Source organism: Leptodactylus fuscus, chromosome 2 (assembly GCF_031893055.1).
Source record: "Leptodactylus fuscus isolate aLepFus1 chromosome 2, aLepFus1.hap2, whole genome shotgun sequence".
Classification (NCBI taxonomy): Eukaryota; Metazoa; Chordata; class Amphibia; order Anura; family Leptodactylidae; genus Leptodactylus; species Leptodactylus fuscus.
Window position 1 is genome coordinate 197,019,779 of NC_134266.1, and position 22,744 is coordinate 197,042,522.

The 22,744-nt window shown below is 41.5% G+C and overlaps 1 protein-coding gene across 3 annotated transcripts in view; it reads left to right on the plus strand.

The window, feature by feature from the left end:
- The window catches only part of RBM26 (RNA binding motif protein 26), a 57,247-nt gene that overhangs the window by 1,246 nt on the left and 33,257 nt on the right, over window positions 1-22,744 (plus strand). For 2 of the 3 annotated variants that reach the window (XM_075265392.1, XM_075265393.1), the window contains exons 2-10: window positions 1,745-1,863; window positions 6,805-6,941; window positions 8,523-8,611; window positions 11,663-11,809; window positions 15,309-15,526; window positions 16,412-16,672; window positions 17,075-17,314; window positions 18,520-18,663; window positions 19,465-19,626. In XM_075265392.1, the coding sequence (XP_075121493.1) occupies window positions 1,745-1,863; window positions 6,805-6,941; window positions 8,523-8,611; window positions 11,663-11,809; window positions 15,309-15,526; window positions 16,412-16,672; window positions 17,075-17,314; window positions 18,520-18,663; window positions 19,465-19,626 (1,517 nt within the window). The remainder of the gene's footprint in view (window positions 1-1,744; window positions 1,864-6,804; window positions 6,942-8,522; window positions 8,612-11,662; window positions 11,810-15,308; window positions 15,527-16,411; window positions 16,673-17,074; window positions 17,315-18,519; window positions 18,664-19,464; window positions 19,627-22,744) is intronic. The other variant, XM_075265394.1, reaches the window with a different exon arrangement.

Genomic DNA, 22,744 nt, shown 5'->3' on the forward strand with positions numbered 1-22,744 from the left:
GATGTCCCCCTCATCTGACCCCAGAGTTTAAGGTCTTTCTGCTGGTGACAGACAAACATAAAAAAACACTGATACTGATGTCTCCTCGCTCCCCTGCTGCTTTGTCTGAGGTCTCTTCTCCCAGATTCTTCAGGGAGCTACAGGCGCGGTATGAGTGACATCACATTGCACCTACTACTCCCAGAGGACACAGGGGGCAGCTCCTGCTCCACCATTGTATTCAACATAGATGAATTAAAGCCGGGACATACACATACCTTCCACCTACCGGGACAGGAACTTGAATCAGGGACTGTCCCTCTGAGTCTGGGACAGTTGGGAGGTATGCCAGTGGCTCCATATTAGGGTTAGAGTTTCTTTTAGAAGCCTGTTTTGCAGAATCTGCTGAAGGAGTTTCCAGGCTTAAGATTGGTGACCTATGCTTTGAATAAGTCATTAGTTGAAGATCATGTCTGACACTTAAGCTCCATGTCGTGCAGCTGATTGAAAAAACTGCAGTTCACTGGATGCCAAAAACAGCGCTAACTTGGTATAGCCACTGTGTTTGGTATTGCAGATCAGTCCCATTCACTTAAACGGGATTGAGCTGCAGAAATGCCATGTGATCAATGAATGTGACATCATGAATAGCATAAGGATAGGTCATCAGCATTGTAAAACCATAAAATCCTTTTTAAGGGTATGTTCACTGTCACTTTTCCACATGGCTAGCCGCAATGGGATGCCGATGCATCCTGCTCCCGATTAGGCCTGAACACAGGGGGCAGCTCCTGCTCCACCATTGTATTCAACATAGATGAATTAAAGCCGGGACATACCTTCCACCTACCGGGACAGGAACTTGAATCAGGGACTGTCCCTCTGACTCTGGCACTATAATGGACCTAATCTGAAGGGAGTCTTGAGTCGTGGCTGACTCAGCCGTGGGAAGATCGGGCATGTCCCTTCTTTTTCCTGCTAGCTATAAAAAAAAAAATCACTAGTAGGGGGGAAAAAAAAAGCTAGTGACTCTCATTGAAACATATGGGAGACATTTTTGCAGGCGGATTTTGAGGCAAATTCTGCATCAAAATCCGCCTGCAAAAAACGCCTGCACACTAGTAGCCGGGTTTTGTGTAAATGGCACATGGATGAAGTCTGTGTGCTGCCATCACCCCATTCACTGATGTCAGTGAGCATGGGCCGCAAAACATTCTGGCCTGGGCTCACGGCCCTATTCCCAGGACTGTGAAAATACATGGTCTTGTTTATGGGAGCCATAGAAATAAATGGGTCAGTTTGCTAGCTGTGGGGGAAAAAAACCAAATGGCTAGCACACAGTCGTGTGCATGAGGCATAAGCGAATATCTGCAGCTGGGTTGATATAAATATTTATAGGGGTATTCCTATCTCAACAAGTTATTCCCTAACTATAGGATGCGTAATAACTTGCAGATCAGTGGGGGTTTGACTGTTCAGACCCCCACAGATGAGAAGTTGGGAGTTTACTCCCCTGCTATAAATTGAGTGGTTATCGTGACAATGCACTGCACACACTGCTCCATTCATTTCAGTGGGAGTAGCAGAAATATCCAAAGTCCACGTTCAGCATATTTTTATGTCAGTAAATCTGTTCCTTTACGGCTATGGTATTTGTTTTTGCTTGTGTGTGGGCTTTTACTGTCACTATTTTTACTTTTGTGTCTGCTGTAAAATGTGTAGAATCTCCATAATCTTTTCTAAACATTTTTTTTTCTTATTATAGCTGTGATGCTGATCCATCTGCTCTTGCAAAATATGTTGTTGCTTTAGTGAAGAAGGATAAAAGTGACAGAGAGTTGAAGGCCCTGTGCATAGATCAGCTGGATGTGTTCCTCCAGAGAGGTAAATCTATACAGTATATACAGCTTACATTGTTTATTAAAGGGATTCTACCACTAAAACACATTTTTTTCTAGTTAACACGTCGGAATAGCCTTTAGAAAGGCTATTTGTCTCCTACCTTTAGAAGTGCTCTCCGCCGTGCCGTTCGTTCAAAATACCAGTTTGTACCGGTATGCTAATGAGTTCTCTCGCAGCGATGGGGGCGTCCCCATTGCAGCTCGAAAACCGTCCACAGCTCCGCCTCTATGGTCTTGCGTATCCTCCCCTTGCTTCTTCAGCGTCCTGTCGCACGCCTGCGCAGTACGCTCTGTTCGGCGAAGATTGCCGAACGTACTGTGCATGCGCGAAATTGCAGTGCCCGCACTATGGCTGGGACCGCCCCCATCGCTGCGAGAGAACTCATTAGCATACCGGTACAAGCCGGTATTTTGAACGAACGGCGCGGCGGAGAGCACTTCTAAAGGTAGGAGACGAATAGCCTTTCTAAAGGCTATTCTGACGTGTTAACTAGAAAAAAATGTGTTTTAGTGGTAGAATCCCTTTAAAGCTAACCTGTCATCTTGAAAATGCAAAAACATATTATATAGCAGGTGGAAAGTACACAGAGGGCTGTTAGGACCAAATCCTCCACTACATGACTGCATGTAAGCAAAGAAAGAACCAAGATTTACATTAAAGAGGACCTTTCATGCAGTGTGATACTCCTTCTCCTGATAGTACTCATCCATAGATGAGTACTGTGGGTGTTCTTCACCGTTCAGCTTCATGGCTGGGCAGTACGGAATACCCCCTCTCACAGTACAGCGCAATAGACGCTACTGTGAGGAGGAGCGTTCCTGACTGACTGTCAGAAACACCCTGCTGACACTGAAGAGCTACGGTACCGGCACAGAACGGGAAAGTAGATAGTGCGCTGAATTCAGTGCTCTGTTGGCTTTCTAGCAGTGTATTACACCGCATGTGCCCGAGGACGTGAAAGGTCCTCTTTAAATCTATAATTAACAATTTATACAGAATCTTATCCCACAAAACCATGTATCGGGCTGCTCCCCTCCTCTTGCTCTATAACATGTTGCCTATAGACCGGGACTTATTTTTATTGTGACAGTTTCCTTTAAAGACTAGAGCTACGTGGTGAGGGTGGCCAGAACTCTTGTGTGATTAAAGATCACTGCCTCACCAGTGTAAATGAGGGGAGTCTCATTGCAATCCCAAAAGTGCTGTGTCTACTTGCAAAAGTATCCAGCAGAGCTTTCTTCTTTTTTTTTTTTTTTTTTTTTTTTTTTTGCTACTAGCAGTCACTGTCACAACACCTTCAGGTTCGCAGTGCGGTTATCTTCGCTTGCAGTTGTGAAAGTGACGAAGAGTAACAGGCGCTGTGTAATGTTAGTCATAAAGGGAGTCTGTCAGGAGAGAAATTTCTAGTAAATGACACGTGGTGACATAGGGCCTTCAATCTGAACAAAATGGTATACCAACCACTCCCCCACATCAAGAAATTTATATTTTTAGGAATTATACTAATGAGCCTGCAAGCGCTACCCCAGACTTTCTTGTGGCTGCAAGTGCCCAGAACTTAACAGGGTTTTCCCTGGATCAAACTTTTTATGGCCTATTCTGAAGATAGGCCACAAATACTTGATTGGCCTGGGGGCCAAATGTTTGCCCCACACCGATCAGCTGTACAGAGTTGCTTTTGGCGGCCATCTTATACACTGTAGAGGGCTGGAAGCAGAAAGCTCCGTCTTCTGTATAGTGGCTGGTCGCCGTCATGCAGCTCAGTTCTCACATATTCCATAAGCACTGAAACTGCATCGTACAGCTGATTGGTGGAGGCCCGATAGCCGTCTCAGACAGTACACATATTTAGGGCCTATCCTGAGGATAGGCCATAAAAAGTTTAACCCTGTACAACCCCTTTAACACCACCAATGTCAGTTTGGTAAAGGACCTTGCTCTTGAACCTCTTTCTAGGACAAGTTCAGTACAGTCACATGTGATGTGCTTGAGTGAACTTTACTGTACTTAAAGAGGACCTTTCACCACTTTTGGGCACATGCAGTGTTATATACTGCCAGAAAGCCGACAGTGCGCTGAATTCAGCGCACTGTCGGCTTTCCCGATCTGTGCCCGGTGTAAAGAGCTTACGGTGCCGGTACCGTAGTGCTCTATGGTCAGAAGGGCGTTTCTGACCATTAGCCAGAGACGTCCTTCTGCCTCGCGGCGCCAATCGCGCTGTGCTGTGGAGCGGGGAGGAACTCCCCCCTCCCTCTCCTGATAATACTCGTCTATGGACGAGCTGTGTGAGCAGAGGGAGGGGGCGTTCCTCCCCGCTCCACACTACAGCGCGATAGGCGCCGCGAGGCAGAAGGACGTCTCTGGCTAATGGTCAGAAACGCCCTTCTGACCATAGAGCACTACGGTACCGGCACCGTAAGCTCTTTACACCGGGCACGGATCGGGAAAGCCGACAGTGCGCTGAATTCAGCGCACTGTCGGCTTTCTGGCAGTATATAACATTGCATGTGCCCAAAAGTGGTGAAAGGTCCTCTTTAAGGCAGGAGAAGGGTATGACAAAGGTGGTGGTTTGTTTAGTGTGAAGTCCCCTATGTGACCATGTGTATCATTTAATTGCGATTTCTGCTTACAGACTCCCATTAAATTAATTTTACCACCTTATGAATTAAGCTGCATCACATCCCTTACAAGTGGGACTATGACTGCCATACCAGCTTTCAGTGTGAAGGGGCCAGAATGTCATTAAAAAGGACATTGTGTCCGATTTCTCAGATTTAACAGGGGTCCTAGAGGTCAGATCTCCATCAGTCATAGAGTGATGGCCTATTCTAGGCTTTTCTGTCATTTTATAACATAGAGATAACTCTTTAGTTGCTGGGACTTTTTCACAGATTTTTATATCTGATAACTACAGCATATTTTCATATACACCACTTCCAAATTATTATGCAAATCAGTTTTAAGTGTCATAAAGATTAATTTTTTTGTTTTTCAATTAAACCCACGGATGACATTGTTTGTCAGGGCTCTTTGGATCACAAAAATAAATCAATCTCTGTGATAATTAGTTTGCCAAGTGAGCCCAATGAAATGAAACTTGGTTAGATGTTCCACATTATAAAGCAGGCCACAGGTTTCAAGCAATATGGGAAAAAAAAGGACCTGCTTTCAAAAAGCATCAAATAGTTCCTTGGACAAAGTATGAAAACATTAGATATTTCATGAAAACTTAAGAGTGAACGTTGTACTGTGAAGAGATTTGTGGCTGTTTCAGAGCTCAGATGGGTTCGTGCAGATAAAGACATTATGAGGATGGTTTCTGCAAGAGAAAATTCATCAGTTTAAGAGTGCAGCTGTTCAAATACTATTACAGCAAACAGGTTTTTGGAAGCTGCTGGAACCCCTGGATTCCCATGAACATGAAAGTGTAGCATCCCCCTGAGGCTTGCAGTTGTGCATAAATCTACTGTTGCACATCAAGACTAACTTTGGATCAGTCTTGTTTACTGATGAGTGCTGTGTAACCCTGGATGGAGTAGTGGATGGCCACCACGTCCCAACAAGGCTGCGACGTAGCATGGAGGCGGCAAGGTCATGTTTTGGTCCAGAATGATGGGGAGAGAACTTGTAGGCGTATTTAACATCTCTGAAGGTGTCAAAATGACCTCTGCAAACTATATGGTGTTTTTCACTAACCACTTCTTCAGTGGTACAAAAAAAAGAACTCTGCTTTCTGTAGCAAAATCATCTTCATTCATGACAATGCACCATCTCATGCAGCAGAGAGCCATTGTTTGTTAGGGCAAAAAAGGAGAGAAACTCATGGTGTGGCCACCATTTTTCTGTGACCTCAACCCTATTGAGAACCTTTGGAGTATCCTCAAGCAAAAAATCTACATTAGGAGTTGGTTCACAACAAAACAGCAGCTCTGTGAGGCTGTTTGAAATCCTGCAAAGTAATTCAGACAGAAACTATCCAAAAACTCCCAAGTTCAGTGGATGTAAGAGTTGTGAAGGTGATATTAAAGAAGGGGGTCTTAAGTTAACATGTAACTTGGTCTGGTGTTTTTGATTGAAATATCTTTTCATTTTAGTAATTTCAACAACAAAAACTGTTTTCAGTTCTTTATAACCCAATAAATGTTTAGAAATGCTGTTGTGCATAATAATTTGGAACAGTGGATTTAGATTTTTTTCTTAAAGGGGCCCTATCACTGGGAAAAGTCATTTTTAACTAATCACATGCTTGCATAGGCTTTAGAAAGCCTTTAGTATGTAGATTGCTTCAGTGGTTTCTGAATAAGTCTGTTTTTATTAATATGCTAATGAGCTTCCAGCCAGTACAGGAAGTTCCCAGCAGCCTCCTCTCTCCTATTATCTCTTATGTGTGTGAGGCAAACAGGAAGCTGAGTCGTCATCATCATCAGCAGTCTCCCATAGGAAACAACAGGAGAGAAGTGCACGATGTATCGTGCACCAGACTAATTAGCATATGAGTAAAAACGGACTTATTCAGAAACCACTGAGGCAATCTACATACTAAAGGTAGGCATGGAATAGACTTTCTAAAGGCTATGCAAGGATGTGATTAGTTAAAAATGACTTTTCCTAGTGATAGAGCCACTTTAATTTGGGAAGAAACATTTTATCATTGGCAGGTTTGTCCACTAAATTTTGAATTTAGACATTAGAAGATTTGAACATTATACTGGCTGTCATTTGCATCAACCATGTAGGAAAATCAGAGAAACCTATCATTTGTATAATAATTTGGAATGTGTAACTTTGTTGGACTTTTTATTTCGCTGAATCATTTTCGGATTTTTAGTTTTTTCCCTTCCCAAGTTTCACTTTGATTGTCATGTATCTAGATTAAGCCCTATGTTGGTTTAAATTCTATTTTGTTCATATTGTTTCTTTCAGAAACTCAAAGCTTTGTAGACAAACTATTTGAAGCGGTGAACACAAAGAGCTATCTCCCACCCCCCGAACCTACATCAACGGTCAATGTAAAAGAAGACCCATTAGAAAATCAAGATAGAGAAGCAAAGAAAGAAGAGGTACATTAAAAATATAAGCTGCTTTTAGTTCTAAGTAATAGCTAAAACATAAATGGTTCCACATAATGCAGTCTTCCCTATGAAAATCAGTAAAGAAAAACAAAAAACTAATAAGTATCAACTACCACAGGTTAGGTCAGGAGTATCTGTTGGAGGTTTGCCACCCAGATCATGTAACAATCAACTTATCTTGCTGCCAGGAACCTTAAAGAGGTGGGGTGGAATGAGGGGGGGGGGGGTTAACCAGTTTCAAAAAATTATCTGCAGATATATCCACATCCGTGCTTAATTCTTGCATTCAAGACGTCACATTAAGTCATTGACCTGAAAATAAATCAGGTAAACTGCACTGAATTTAAAAAGGATATATATTAGGACATGTTTTGTATTGATGCAATCTGTTATTTAACCCATATTTTTTTAAAATCTGGATAAGCACTATAAACAAGGGATACCGGCAGTAGAAGCTTTTGTTCCCATTAGAGTGAATGGGAACAGTGTTGCAGATTCCAATACCACTGCTACAGAGCCTACACTGTAGTGGGGTTACGGGGAAACTGCTGCTCTGCTTCTATTCACTTGTTGGGAGCTGAGCTGCTTCTGGCTGTATATCTTTAAAGTCAAGACTTAAAGGGGTATTCCCATGTACATAATCATATCTATATTTGTAGATAATTGAAAGTTAAACATTTTTGCAAATATAAGTAATTAAAAATTCTGCAGAGTTTTAAAGATTTTCTCTAACTTTCTTAGTGGTGACAGTCTGTTATCTTGATCGGTTGCCATGGATACGACCACTAATGCAGAAACTTTCTATGGTCTGGGACTTGTCAGGAATGTAGCTATGATTTTCTTATTGTAGCCGGGTTATCAGGCAGGGATACTACACGTATCAGAAGATATCCCGGCCACAATAAAGAAATCATGGCTGATTTTCTGACCTTAGAAAGTTTCTGCATTGGTGGTCGTATCCATGGCAACCGATCAAGATAACAGACTGTCACCACTAAGAAAGTTAGAGAAAATCTTTAAAACTCTGCAGAATTTTTAATTACTTATATTTGCAAAAATGTTTAACTTTTAATTATCTACAAATTAAAAAATAATTATGTAGATGGGAATACCCCTTTAAAGAAGACCTTTCACCATTTGGGGCACATGCAGTGTAATACACTGCTAGAAAGCCGACAGTGCGCCGAATTCAGCACACTATCGGCTTTCCCTTTCTGTGCCCCCGGTGAAGAACTATCAGTGCCAGTACCGTAGCTCTTCACTGTCAGAAGGGTATTTCTGACAGTCAGCAACGACTCTCCTCACAGTAGCGTCTATTGCGCCATACTGAGAGCGCTGAGGAACGCCTCCTCCCTCTCCTCACTGTACTCGCCCATAGACGAGTATTGGGGGGGGGGTGTTATTAGAGGAGCTATTCTGTTTCTGTAGCGGCTATTAACTTCTATAAGGGTTAGGAGAGCAGCTCTTCTCTATGCCATTTTTTGTTTTCATAAGCCGTGCCCCCTCTTCTACTAAAATTGGCTGTATCTGCATTTAATGCTTTGTTTCCTCATTCACCTTTAATTTCAGGTACCAAAAGAGGATGAAAAAGAAAAAAAGCCTTTAAGAAGAGTGAACCATAGTCCACAGCCATCAAGTACACGTCACAGAGATAATAAGTAATTATAGGTTTAGTTTTATAAGTTTTGTCTTTCTTGTAGTGAAAATGAATAGTGACATTGGCTTTTTTTTAATGGAATTGTGTTTGCTTTATTAATGCTTTGTGTGCTCATGTAATGTACAAAGTTTTGCACGCTGGCAGAAAGTTGAGCTGAATTAGGAATATAACAAATAGCTGGTAGTTTTGAATGGACCTGTTCTGCTGTATTGTGGCAACTTCTTTTTAGAAGCAATGCTAGACTAGACCTAGACTTTGGCACGAAATGTGCCAAAATATGGCTCATTTTGTTACATGTAATTTTAGGCCCGAGCCCCATGGGCCAGAAACTCTGCGATTTGTCCACGGCGGAAAGGCCGCAGGAGGAATAACGGATTTGTACAGTACAGGCAAAGTGGATGGGATTCATGCGAATCCCATGTTCACTTTGCAGTTAGAACCGCAGCACAGACACGCTGCGGTTTCCAAAAACAGAAAGTACACGGAGGAAAACTCGGTGAACTTTCTGTTTAAAGCACTGCGGGAAGAACCGCGATGCATTCCCGCCGTATCCTGATTATCGTCCCGTAGGGCCTTAGAGTGTATTTTTCCAGCTTGCTTGTCAAATGGGCACAGCTTCACTTGAAACATCTAGCATAAAATAAGCTATATAATAGTTGTTATAAACTTAACTAGGTAGTTCAGAGACTCTGACCAAGTTGGCTAAAAATTGTGCTAAACGTTGACCTTTTTGTCCGACAGCTGGCTAAAGTTAACCAGCATGACTGATATTCTTTTGTCAGAATAAAGTCTGTTGTCTTCAGGCTGCGAGTAAACATTAACAGCATTAAAGGAGTTATCCAGTTTCTAATACTGTGTTTTTCCGAAAATAAGACAGTGTCTGATATTATTTTTTTTCTCTGAAAAAAGTGCTAGGGCTTAGAATCTTTTCTGATTTGCTCTGGCCGAATCTTGTAAAAATAGTTAGGGCTAGTAACCCTAACTTACATTCCCAGTTGATGGTGCACTGTCAGTGGGTCTTGAAGAAATTTACTGGCACGCGCTCTAACCAATTTGTGTGGTAGTTGCCCCATGCCCTCGCTTATCTCCTTTCTTTAACGTTAAGGGGGAGGTGCTGTAGTCATGTGACTGCATCTGTGGGAGCAAGCAGGGGTGTCACCTGACGTCTGGTCACATAGGTAGCCAAGCCCACAGCAGAGTAGCGGCTGGGAGGTGGAACCCAGGAGGTGGCAGGGTACTTGTCCAGGACGTTTGGGAACTACGATATGCCTAGTCTCCATCTTTGTGATGTCACATGACATAACCTAGCACTGGAGGCGCTGACTGTAGCTAGGGCTTATTTTTGGGGTAGGGCTTATTTTTGGAGAAACAAGGTTTTAATGCCCTACCCTTAGCATTGGTCATTAATATTTTATATGAGGGTGCGACAGCTGAGAACTCTGTTGATCTGCTGTTTGGGGACAGCACAACTCCATGTGATGTTTACATGACTGTATCCGCTCATTCGCAGTACGATTTATAGCAGTAGATTTCAATGACCATGGACTGATTTTTATGACTTTCAGCAAGCAGAGATCTAAGAAGCTGTGAGAAATTGATACAAGAGATATATTGGGAAATCATAATTTTTTTTTATTATGAAAACAATAACATGTATTTGAAACTGAACAGCCCCTTTATGAAATCATCTTATATAGCTAACAATGTTACGGGACGAGTAAATGTGCTCTGTATTAGAATAAATCGGCTTGAAGCACCACTAATAATGTACAATCAAATAGACTAATGTCTTTTTAAAGCTGGTGTCACGGAGTCTTTTTGCGAAAAAGGAAGACGTGGATCCAGTAGGAATGAGAATTATAATTCTGTCATAGTTCCTGTTCCTTTTGGAAAAAACTTTCACAAGATGACAGTGTGGATCACTTCACTAGGCTTGCAATGATTGATGAGGTTTCTCACCTCAACCAATGATTTTATGAGAATAAAGGGTGCCCGTGACCCGACAAAAGTTATAAACAAATGTTCATCATGTGAAATTTAGCAACCACTATTATAGCCGAGTGATAGCAAACCATCATTGTCTATGAAGAAGCCGCTCATGTTTTAAATGTTCTCATGATGGTTTTTGTGCGCAAATATTTGCTTGGAAGAATATTCCCTCTCAGTAAGATTGCCTCTCTTTTGCCTGGTGTCATTACACACGTATGACCCATTAGGACGACTGTAGAGTCCAATATCAACTAAAATGCGTATGGCTGTGTCTCTGCCAATTCCTTATCAGGTGATTGTTCTACGTCAGCTTGCTTTTTGTGTAATATTTATGATCATTTTAACAGTACCTGCATGATACTTTGTTGGGAGTGATGCAAGGGAAAAATAATCCTCTCCATTTTAGTGATCAAAGAGATTCCAGTAATTGCAAAACCGAAGACAGAAAAAATATACGCCAAAACACAGAATAGTACTCCACAGTATTTATAGCAAAAATATATCAAATGTTTATTACGGTAATATAAAGAAAAAAATAATCACATATAATATACATAGACAAAAACTAGCAGTGTAGAAAAAAAGGGTGTCTGGCTGTCCACAACAATGAATTCATAATACATAGCATAAAAGGAATGAAGTCATAAAGACCAAAAGATATATATTGTATATAAGCACAACATTGTGATGTCTCTAACCTTGGGGTACATATAACATGGCAAATTGCTAATGCTGCATCTATATAGTAACACATGTATGTGCATATGTATGCATCATTAAATCCAGCATGTTCAGTAATTCCACAAATGATACTTAAATCACAGCAAGAGACACTTTATTGACTATAAAGTAATAGCAGGAAACGTTATGCATATGGAGACAGATACTCAGAGGACCCTGCCAGACACCATCATCCAACGCGCGTTTTGGCCTACGCCTTCGTCAGGGGGTCCCAGCAATTGTAAAATGGTATATCCATTACACTTGCAAGAATGATCATATCACATATATGCTGGCTGTTTCTCTCTCCATATTTATAGTTATGTCTTATGCCACTTTGCAGGGAAAATAATAGAAAACGAAGCAACTCTGACAGGGAGAGTACGTCTGTTTCGTCTTTTAGATCAGGGGGCCAGGAACAGAAGCAAGACGTTGATACTACATCAGGCCGCCTTAGTGGAAGCAAAGTGCAGAGTTCAAAGAATACAAGGTAAGAAAAAATAATTAGGTGTGCACCATTTTAGGACTAAATTTGTTACCTGTTGGGAGCAATATGGTGGCTCAGTGGTTAGCACTGCAGCCTTGCAGTACTGGAGTCCTGGGTTTGAATCCCACCAAGAACAACATCTACAAGGAGTTTGTATGTTCTTCCCGTGTTTTTGTGGATTTCCCCCCATACTACAAAAACATACTGATAGGTGGGAAAAATGCACATTGTGAGCCCTATATGGCGCTCACAATCTACATTAGAAAAATAAATAAATACATTTCTTACCCGTCGCTATGCTTTACGCAAGAGCAAAATGAAATTATTCTGGTACCAATTGTAGTCATGATTTTGCCTTCAGAAAATATTAGTGAACTGATTTGTCAGCTTTACACACGGTAGCACATTGTATTATAGATTCATGGGCGGACAGTGGGTGGTCAAAGGGGTACAAAAACATTGTGGTGTGTGACTAGCAGGAGCTGAAAGGATACAGTGAACTTATAGTTATGGGTTCAGCTTATTAATGAGGAGCACGCTCACCTCTACGCTTGCCTCTCACATGGCTAACAGTCTGCTGTGTATATGTGTATACACATCAGCTGAGACGTGTGTGTGATGACTGTCATGTGCTGCTGTCATATAGTGACTGCTGTAGGCCACAGCTGACGCTAGCGACTAACTGCAGCAGTCTCATGATTTTGACATTACGGCACATTTCAACACCCAATACTAGCAGTGGAGACCCACTGCTGAACTAGCATAGAATTCAAGAGGCAAGTACTTCTTGGTTTGTTTTAAGTTATTCATTTCATATTGTCTAATTTAACTTAACCCTGCTGTTCTGTTCGGGTCAATATGACCCGAAATGATTTTTGAGACCCTGCAGATTTTTTTTTAATGAGGATTTGAAACGAGTGGTTCCTTGACTTCTCCTGATTTGTGGAGCTCCACATTTTTTTTTGTTTTTGTTTTGTTTTTTTTGTTTACTTTTTGCTACACGCTGATTGTTACACTTGTACTGTTCGGGTCAATATGACCCGATAGCATTTTATACTGTTCTACAGGTCTCTGATTATTTCTGACTGCAAAAGTTATGTTTTTTTTATGTGTACTTCATCTCCAAACTGGTGGCATTCCGAGGTAGGTGCCCATTCAGGCAATATATACCAAGTAAGCCAGCAAAATATGGCATCAAGATCTGGACACTTTGCGACAGCAAAAGTTCATATGCTCTAAATGTTCAAGTGTATACAGGAAAAGCCCCTGATGAAAGACCTGAAAAAAATCAGGGAATGCGTGTTGTTCTAGATTTGACTCGTGGACTAAAAGGACAAAATGTCACATGTGACAACTTTTTTACATCCTATCAACTAGGCCAGATGTTGAAGAAAAAACAACTTACCATGCTGGGTACTATGAGAAAAAGCAAACCTGAACTACCGCAAGGTATCCTTAGCAAGAGAGAGGTGTACAGTTCAATTTTTTATTTTTCTGGAAATACAACTGTTGTTTCTTATGTTCCAAAAAAACAAACAAACAGGTAATTCTCATGAGCACAATGCACCATGACAATGCCGTAAGTGATAGAGAAGACAGAAAGCCTGACATTATTTTGGATTATAATGCCACAAAGGGAGCAGTTGATACTTTAGACCAGGGGTCCTCAAACACATGCGGCCCGCCAAGCACTTCTGTCTGGCCCCGCCGACAACGCCGGCAGGCGTGCATTTATAATGAAGCCCCTGGGGAGCTCGGGCCAGGCCATGGAGCACACTTCACTTTACTTATTGGAGGGCACCGCTCCTAACATGTGTGCGACCTGCTCTGCCTCCGGCCCACTGTTTGAAAAGTTTGAGGAGCCCTGCTTTAGACCAAGTAATATCAACATATACATGCAAACGCAAAACCAATCGGTGGCCAATGATTTTATTTTATAACATACTGGACGTTTCTGCATACAATGCATTTGTCTTATGGAGAGAAATCGACCCCGATTGGAACCGGAATAAGCTGCATAAAAGAAGATTATTTCTTGAGGAATTGGGAAAATCCCTGGTGAAGCAATATATTGAGAGCAGAAAAGTGACCCCCAGAAGTGACGGAGCAGCAGCCATTGTAAAAAGTGTCCAGCATGCTCAAGAAAGAGACTCCATATCCACGGCCTCCACCAGCACAGCTACCAGCAAAAAAAGGAAGAGATGTAGCTTCTGTCCATCTTCCTGTGACAATAAGACTAATCTGACATGTGCTGGATGTTCAGAATATCTGTGTAAAGGACATGGGTCTTATTATTGTGCTCAGTGTAAAAACGCATGAACATGTTCAGTTTTTTCTTTTTTCTTTCTAAAATGGTTGAAGTTTTTATGAGTTTTCATTTGTTGATTTATAAAATTTGTTTTCAAAAAGATAAATTTCATGTTTTAGTAATAGTAATGTAAAGCTTCTTTATTATTTGTGTGCAGAATGTCAACAATCGAAGATAATTGCAAAAAGCCTGTGTAACCTTTTTATGAAAAAAAAATAAAAAAATAAAGTTTGAATTTAAATTTTTCTTTTGTTTTATGATCAAACATGTTCACGTACAGTATTTCAATGAAAAAAGTATTCAAATAAAACAATTAGAGTAGCTAAAAATCAAGAATTAATGGTCGGGTCATATTGACCCGGGAACAGTACAAGTGTATAGCAAATGCGAACAGAACAGCAGGGTTAATATTTGAAAATACATCTTAAGGTTGGGACTCCACTTGGTCATGGCCTTTTAACGTCCCTGCAAAGTGGTTGGGTTCTAGTGAATCCCTTCCACACATTGGGAAAAAATACATGCCGCAAAAATGCTGCGATTTCCAAAACCGTCATGTTTCTGGAAGTTGCAGTATGTCAATTATACCTATGGAAACGCCAGCAGTATCCTATATACCCTGTATACCCTATAGATATAATGGAAGCAGTATTGGTATACTGTAAGCAGAAATTGCAGATTTTCTATGAAAAGCACTGCAGGAAAAACTGATACGTTTCCACCATGGTTTTTGCTGCAGCCCGCTATGTGGGGCCTTAGCCTAAAGATTACAGTTCCTTTCAGCTAAGGAGAATGATGAACTTATCTTGCCACGTGGTATCCATCAGTAGCCATAGATTAGTAGGACATGGTCTGTGGGAGAGACTGCAATGATTAGGGGAGGTGGGGGACAGTGTTGGTTTTCCACTTTATTCCTTGTTTTGTTTATTGTCGTCTAGTTAATTTAAAATCAGTATGGAGCAAAATGAAATGTCTTGTTTCAAGACATGAACATAGGCATCTCTTGTAACCGTATCTGAACGAAGTAGTGTTTTTTTTTCTTCATTTAAACACTTGTGTGAAAGTCCTCTATTTCTGTGATTGTGGGGATGCTATGGATGAAAGGAAGTTGGCACTACCCTTCTGTTGTATGTAATCCTCATGTACATACATATGACATACTTATATGTAAATGTATATCAAAATTTTTTACTCTAGGAATAGAGAAGACAGAAAGAAAGATGACCGCTCTCGTAAAAGAGAGCATGACTGGAACCTGCCCCGGCGAGACTCCTACAGAGTTAGGTACAACAGGCGAAGAGGAAGAAGCCGCAGTTACAGCAGAAGTCGTAGCCGCAGTTGGAGTAAAGAAAGGCAACGTGTTCCAGACAGAGATAGAAGCCGGAGCAGATCAAGGAGTAGAACCAGGAGCAGAGGTTTGTGTTACGTGTGAAAGTTTGGCGAACTAAAGTTTTGTATGTGACAGAGCTTACATTTTATGCTTAAAGAGTTATTCCAGTAATTTTGAAGTGATCTTGCTTCCACTACTCTATTCACTTCTAGGAGACTGCTGAAGACGGCACTCTGCTCAGCAATGTGCATGCTTCATAGGGGGAAATAGAACCGCTGTTGTTGTGATCATGGGAGTCCCACCAGACACACACCCACTGATCAGGCAGGCAGTTATTCTCTTTACAGTGGATATGGTATCGCTTCAAGTTATTGGGATATACTTTTAAAGGGGTGTAGCGCTCACATTGGGGCAGTATGTCAACAAGAATCAGATTGGCCAATCTATAAATAAGCGGTAACTCTCCATTTGCAATGAACACTGATTGGCTGTATCTCTCACATGGGCCGAAGGTCAGAAACATCGGGGACCCAAATGTAGACTCTTTGTTTGGCCAGGGATCCAGCAGAGAAGTGAGCATAAAATATTACCTATTGTAGGAACAAGACTGCTGTGGCCCTATTTGAATGGAGAAGGATCTGTACTCCATTCTTCTTGTTTTGGAACAACTCCTTTTAAGGGGTTTGCTGACTACCGCTTTTTGTTGCCTATCAGTTGTAGCTGGTCTTAGCTGTGACATTAGGAGCAAGCAGTTGGTACTCATAGGAAAGTGGTGAGCACTGTAATACATGAGAAGGTTGGGCATGCATGGTGAGAACTAGCATTTGCAGGTCTCATCAGTGGCTGCTATATGCAGTGCTCAGAATTAGAAACTAGGTTACATGTCAACCTTGTTCTTGTACGAGTTTAGTTCTGCAATTCTGAATTTTTTAGTTGATTCTTTCTATTAATCTTTTATATATCTTGTTAGACAAGGATCCTGGAAAACCTAAATATAATCTTGAACGGCCAGAGCCCTCTGATGATAGTTACCAGACCAGTTCCTCAGTGCCTCACCTTGGATCAGCACATTATCCTGTACCAACACTAAGTAGCACGATCACTGTAATCACCCCTTCACATCATGGTAATAATTCCGCTGAAAATTGGCAAGAATTCCATGAAGATCAAGTGGACCACAGCAACTATGGGAGACCACCTATGCCCAAGAAGCGATGCAGAGACTATGATGGTACTGAAATTTATTTTTTCATTATACATGACTTAAAAGGCCTAGTCTGACTGCAGAGTCAACCGCTACTACATTTGTCTTCTCTTAGTGACAAAGTTTTCGCTCTCCATTCCCACGGAGTATGATTACTAACTTAATTGTTGTGCAATGTATTTTTTAATAAGTGACACCCATTACAAATTCATGGCACATGCTACACTAAGAATTAAACCCAATACCTGAAAGCAGGTACATCAGTCTTATTAATCCAATTGTAATGTGCAGGTGTGTATATATATATGTGTGTGTGTGTGTATGTATATATATATATATATATATATATATATATATATATATATATATATATATATATATATATAATAAACTGTTCTTGATGTAATTTCTGTTTTTCTGGTTCTCCAGAGAAAGGATTTTGTATGCGAGGGGATCTGTGTCCATTTGATCATGGCAGCGATCCTGTAGTTGTTGAAGATGTGAACCTACCTGGAATACTTCCATTCCCAGCACAGCCACCTGTTGTCGATGGACCACCCCCTCCTGGACTTCCCCCTCCTCCCTCACTTTTAACTCCTCCCCCAGTAAATTTACGACCCCCAGTTCCTCCACCAGGTCCACTTCCACCCAGCCTTCCACCAGTTACAGGTAATGTTAATATTTATATATACAAGGTTAAATCTAGAACTGAAAAAAATGGCGTATTTATTTTAAAGGGGGTGTCATAATGACCTATACTTGGGATAGATCTTCAATGTTTTTACACCACAGAAAACCTTGACTTATAGTGAAGTCTACTCTGTTTCACCAAGGTAGCAATTATTTTGAAAAGAAAAATATCGCCTTCTGAGAGCATTGTTGTTCTTGTGAAAAATAGCGGACTCTGTGATAGGGGCTTACACTCCTTATATGAATACAAACTAAGGGCTCATTCACATCTGCGCATAGTCTCCGTTCTGCAGTTTTCCGTTTCCTGGCCGAAACTGGGCAGGAGACAGAAACCTGCTGGACTCTTTCATACCCATTCATTTGAATGGGTTTGAAAAATGTCTGGCCGTGAGCGTTTTAATGTTCTCCGCGGCGAAACCGTTTTTTTTTTTTTTTTTTAACCAGACACAGAGTTGGACATGCAGTACTCTGTGTCCGGTTTTAAAAAAACGGTTTAGCTGTGGAGAGCATAAAACACTCACGGCCGGATCGGATATCGAATGTTGACATTAAGTTGTCATCTTTTAAAGAGGATGCTGTATGACAGATATGTTTTGAATCTCGCTCTTTATTATTAAATACCTGTTCAAGAGATACAGCCCCTGGAAGGTTATATGTGAACTAGCTCTGATTCTCCATGTTTCTCAGAAAAATACAAAGGAGCATCAAAGCTAGTTCACATATAACCTTCCACGGGCCGTATCTTTTGAAAGGGTGGACAAATTTGGTAAAGGTTAACACCAGCTTGTTCAGGGACGCAGTGAAAATCAAATGATGTATGTAGTTTAGCATTTTGTAATTGGTGACAGGTCCCCTTTAAACCACAGAACAACCAGTCCAGTCTGAGATGTTGTAGTTATTGCACCCTTTTCTCCTAAAGGTCTGCTCAGATTTCCACTGTAAAAAATGAGCACACATAACCTGAAAGCTTGCTCTCTACCTTGTAGGAAAGTTAAATTTCTTGCTATTCCCTCTCAAATTACTCCCATCCCATCAACCCTTTAGTACATTGCAAGTCTTTAGGACTTACTGTGTTGAAACTCCTGCACACCTTGCCAGAGAATAGACAGTAAGAAATACATGTATTGTACTTGCATTCCAATTTCTGTTGATCCTTTTGCTAAAGTTTGCTTTCTACTTGGCAGGCCCACCTCCACCTCTTCCGCCTTTACAGCCTGCTGGAATGGATGCACCTCCAAATTCTGCCACAAGCTCTGTACCTACTGTAGTGACTACTGGCATTCATCATCCCCCTCCCCCTGGTGCTCCACCTTCGCTTTTCTCCTCAGGTATATCATTCATCTACAGTTCTTTTGTATTGGAGGTAATTTAAGTGATGTTTCACTTTGGTGTTACCTTAAAGAGGTTTTCTAGGGCTTGTTAATTGATGACTTATCTTTAGGATAGGTCATCAGTTAAACATTGGTAGGGTCTGACACCTTGGCCTTTTGACAACATTTGTGAGTACTGCAGCTTCCTCAATACTTGCCAAACAGAATGACGCACATTTGTTCAAGAATAGTGCTTCTGCTTCTTTGACAGTGGTCCTGTTATCAGACCCCCATGAATCTTCTGTAGATGACTTATCTAAGGATAGCTCATCAGTTAAAAAGTCCCAAAAAACCCTTAGGACTCGTTCACACGGGGGGCGGTGGGGCGGATTTTGGCACCGAGAGTGACGCATGGAGCCGCGTCACTCTCGGGTCAAAACCCGCCTGCCACGACTGTCGCGGCTTTCCCCTCCGGAGTCGGCTCTAGTGAATGAGCCGATACCGGAGGATGCTGCCGCTAGGCGGAAGCCGTGGCTCAGCGAGCCGCAGAATCTGCCTGAAGAAAGGGCAGCTCCCTTCTTTTTTCCCGCTATCGGCAACATGCTGATAGCGGAAAAAAGAACCCTAGTGGTCTCCATAGATCACCATTGTTTGGAGGCGGATTTTGAGGCGAAATCTGCTGTCAAAATCTGCCTACTTGCCCCCGTGTGAACTAGCCCTTAAAGTAGTATACAATGTTTAAAGTGGCCATTATGATTGTTGAATCTTCCAGCCAATATATTAATTTCTACCCTTCTCCTTTCTGTTCGTATGCTGCAGGGCCTATTCCTTTATTCCCAGAAACATATGACGCTGATGGTTACAATCCAGAAGCCCCTAGTCTGACAAGCACTTCTAGACCTATGTACAGACATCGTGTGCATGCTCAAAGGCCAAACTTGATAGGTCTCACTTCTGGAGATATGGATTTGCCACCAAGAGGTACTGCCAAGATTTGTTTTTCTTATTAATTATAGGGAATGGTTTTCAGTTTAGCAGCAGAGACGTATTTTAACTTATCAATCTAGTTGTTAAGCTGGTTTCGCTGTACTTCTTAGTATGATGAAAGCTGCTCTTTTTAACGTTAATATAGCATAGCCAATAGCTGATCCCTGTGATTTTAAAATAGGGCATATGCACAGGAGTTGTTATGGTAAGACTGTCATATTACTATAACACATTCCGGAAAAGCCTCTTTATATGAATTGCTTGTATAAAGTATCTGTGCTGCCGGCTGCTATATTACATTAGTTTGGCTAGCTGGCTGTGCTGTGTCTCATCGTGGTGGTTGGAGGGTCATGTGACCAACTTGCCCATCAGTTTTCCACACTGTCCTTTTAAGTAACGCTTACTGATGGACAGGTCACATGACTCTCCATCTTTATCTATGACTAGGCACCGTGCCCTACAGCTAGCTAGGCAGAATAATGTAAACAAGCAGGACATTGACATTGTATTCACTCAATACAGAATACTAGTAAGCCACTTGATATGCGGTTTGCAGCACGTTCTGATAAAGGGATTGGCCACACTTAATTTATGTAAGGCATAGACTGCACAGAGATGTTTAGTTCAGAGACAGCTGCAGTCCACAAGAAAGTATGAAACTTTGCAGCTGTAGCTGCGAATATTTATGAATACTGATGAATTGAATACCAGTCTTCAGAACCCCAGTGCCGGCAGACGATCCACCTCATTTATGATGCTCCTGTTGCTGTAATCTGCGCCCGCTTTTAGTGGACATAAATTTCGGTGATCGTTTGTACAAGTAAACACAAACAATGAAGTACAGCTCCCATGCCACTTCCGCTTTCATGAAAAGGGTTTCCAGGCATACCGTTATTAGCTAGATCCGCCGAGTAGTTTTGTGCATGAAAAGCTTTTTATCCGTATGCCAATTAGCTTCAGGGAGCACAGGAGGCTCCAAGCACTGCAAAGTCATCTTCTGAACGCCTTTTCATCTGTGAGCCTTTCCCATGCTTGACTTCATAGCATGGGAAAGGCTATATTCAGCTTCTGATGTCAGTCATAAAATCTTGCGCATGCTCAGTGCACTCTGGGGTTTTGATTGGTCAATCGCTGCAAGTACAGCAATGAAGACGAGCAAGGAGCGAAAGGCTCAGAGATAAAGAGGTGTTTAATAAAAGCGAAGAGGCGTTCAAAAGATGATGACATGGCTGAACTTGGAGCACAAGGATAATGCTTCCTGGAGCTAAGTAGCATACAGATAAAAAGCTGGTTTTGGACAAAACCAACGGGATCTTGCTAATAAAGCTATGCCTGGAATAGCCTTTATAAAAGCTAGTTCACTGTCTGATTACTTTAAAACAGAGTTTCTTAATCCATTAACTGCCTTGATCCCCAATTGGGGATCAGGTACTTTAACCTGCCTACAAACTCCATCTGTCATTGAGGAATATTCAGGTGCTCCAGCAGGATGTCGCCAGTGATGGCAAACCTAAACTGATCACATACATGCATTGCCTTGCGCACAAGAGGTCATTTTCACGGTGCAGTTCCCATATTATTGAAAACATTTTTCGGTAGTTAATTGGTTAATGATAGACTCCCTTTAAGGTCATACTTATATGAACAAGCCGAGACTCTGCCGTGTGAGTGCAGGATTGGCAGAGCACCTGTTTTTTTTTTTTGTTTTTTTTTTTTTTAAAGACTAAACTATTTACCTCCATGGGTGAATTGGGTCTGTGGTAACGGTTCCAATAGTCCATTCCTTAAAATAAAAATATTGCATGCTCTGAGAATAAGGCGAAGTGTGACAAAGCTGCCTCTCTGGTAGGTTTGCAGAAGCTTTTTTCTTAGGTAGCGTTCGCACTACCTTTCATTGTCCGACAGGTAGTGTCCGCTGCTAATGTCCATTCAAAATCTTGCACAGACATTAACAGCGGACACTAGCTGTGTCCGTGACATTTTTCATTCATTTAAATGGAGATCGGGTGTGTTCTTTTACACTCAGTGCCTGTCCTTAACTGTCCGTTCCTAAAGATGTCCGACTTTTCAAGCGGACAGAAAAAACCTACATGTAGGTTTTTTCTATCCACTTGAAAAGCCGGACATCTTTACGAACGGACACTTAAGGACAGGCACGGAGTGTAAAACAACGCACCCGAACACCATTTAAATGAATGAAAAATGTCAAGATTTTGAACGGACACTAGCAGCGGACACTACCTGTCGGACAATGACGGTAGTGTGAACGCCCCCTTAGAGGACCTTTCATCACCTCCATTACAAGTTCTTACAATTTTTACACTGCCTTCCTGACAGTACAGAGTCTAAATAGTATATCGGGCACCAAAACTAACAGCATTGATTGATCATAAACGATGGAGGCTAAAGAAAACTTCCAGAATCAGTGGAGCAGTGGTTAATAACCGGTGTAAAGAGCTGGACTTGGTGAAGGTAGAGGAAGGTCCTCTTTTAACTGGCATACTTGTATAACTGGTAGAATTTGGACAGGTTTCAGATGATCAATATATGCAAGAATGTTTCCTCTGAGCAAACAGATCTTAACTGGTCAGCAATTGAACTACATCAGGGTTTAAGGCATAAAATCCGCTATCTAGCTGCAATGTATGTATGGGATTAGCCAGAATCCCATCCACATTGTAGGTACTGTAATATGCAGTGCTTTTTTATCCCAGCTTTTCCATCACAGCCAAAACACTGCATATTTGCAACGTGGGAGCCCAGCCTTAAAGGGATCTTTCACCACCTCCGACCTCCTTTCAGAGGTGTTTGGCCCTTTCGGAAGTGCTTTTGTTCTGGTAGTTGAAGCTTGTACTGGGTAATGTGTGATGGTGCAATGTAATAGGAGGATTACAAAAACCAATATCTATGTCAGGAGTGTAATTCATTGTAAGATTTTGTCTGTATTTCAAATCTCATTTCACATTGGGAGACAGCAGGGGGCAGCAAAGTACTTTAAGATTCTCCTATAGCTCACATTGTGGTCTGGTATGTTATTGACTGTTTTTTAGAACATTATTGAAAGGACTTGTTTTTTATCTGTTTTGTTTTTTTTCCCCCGAAAAGAAACTTT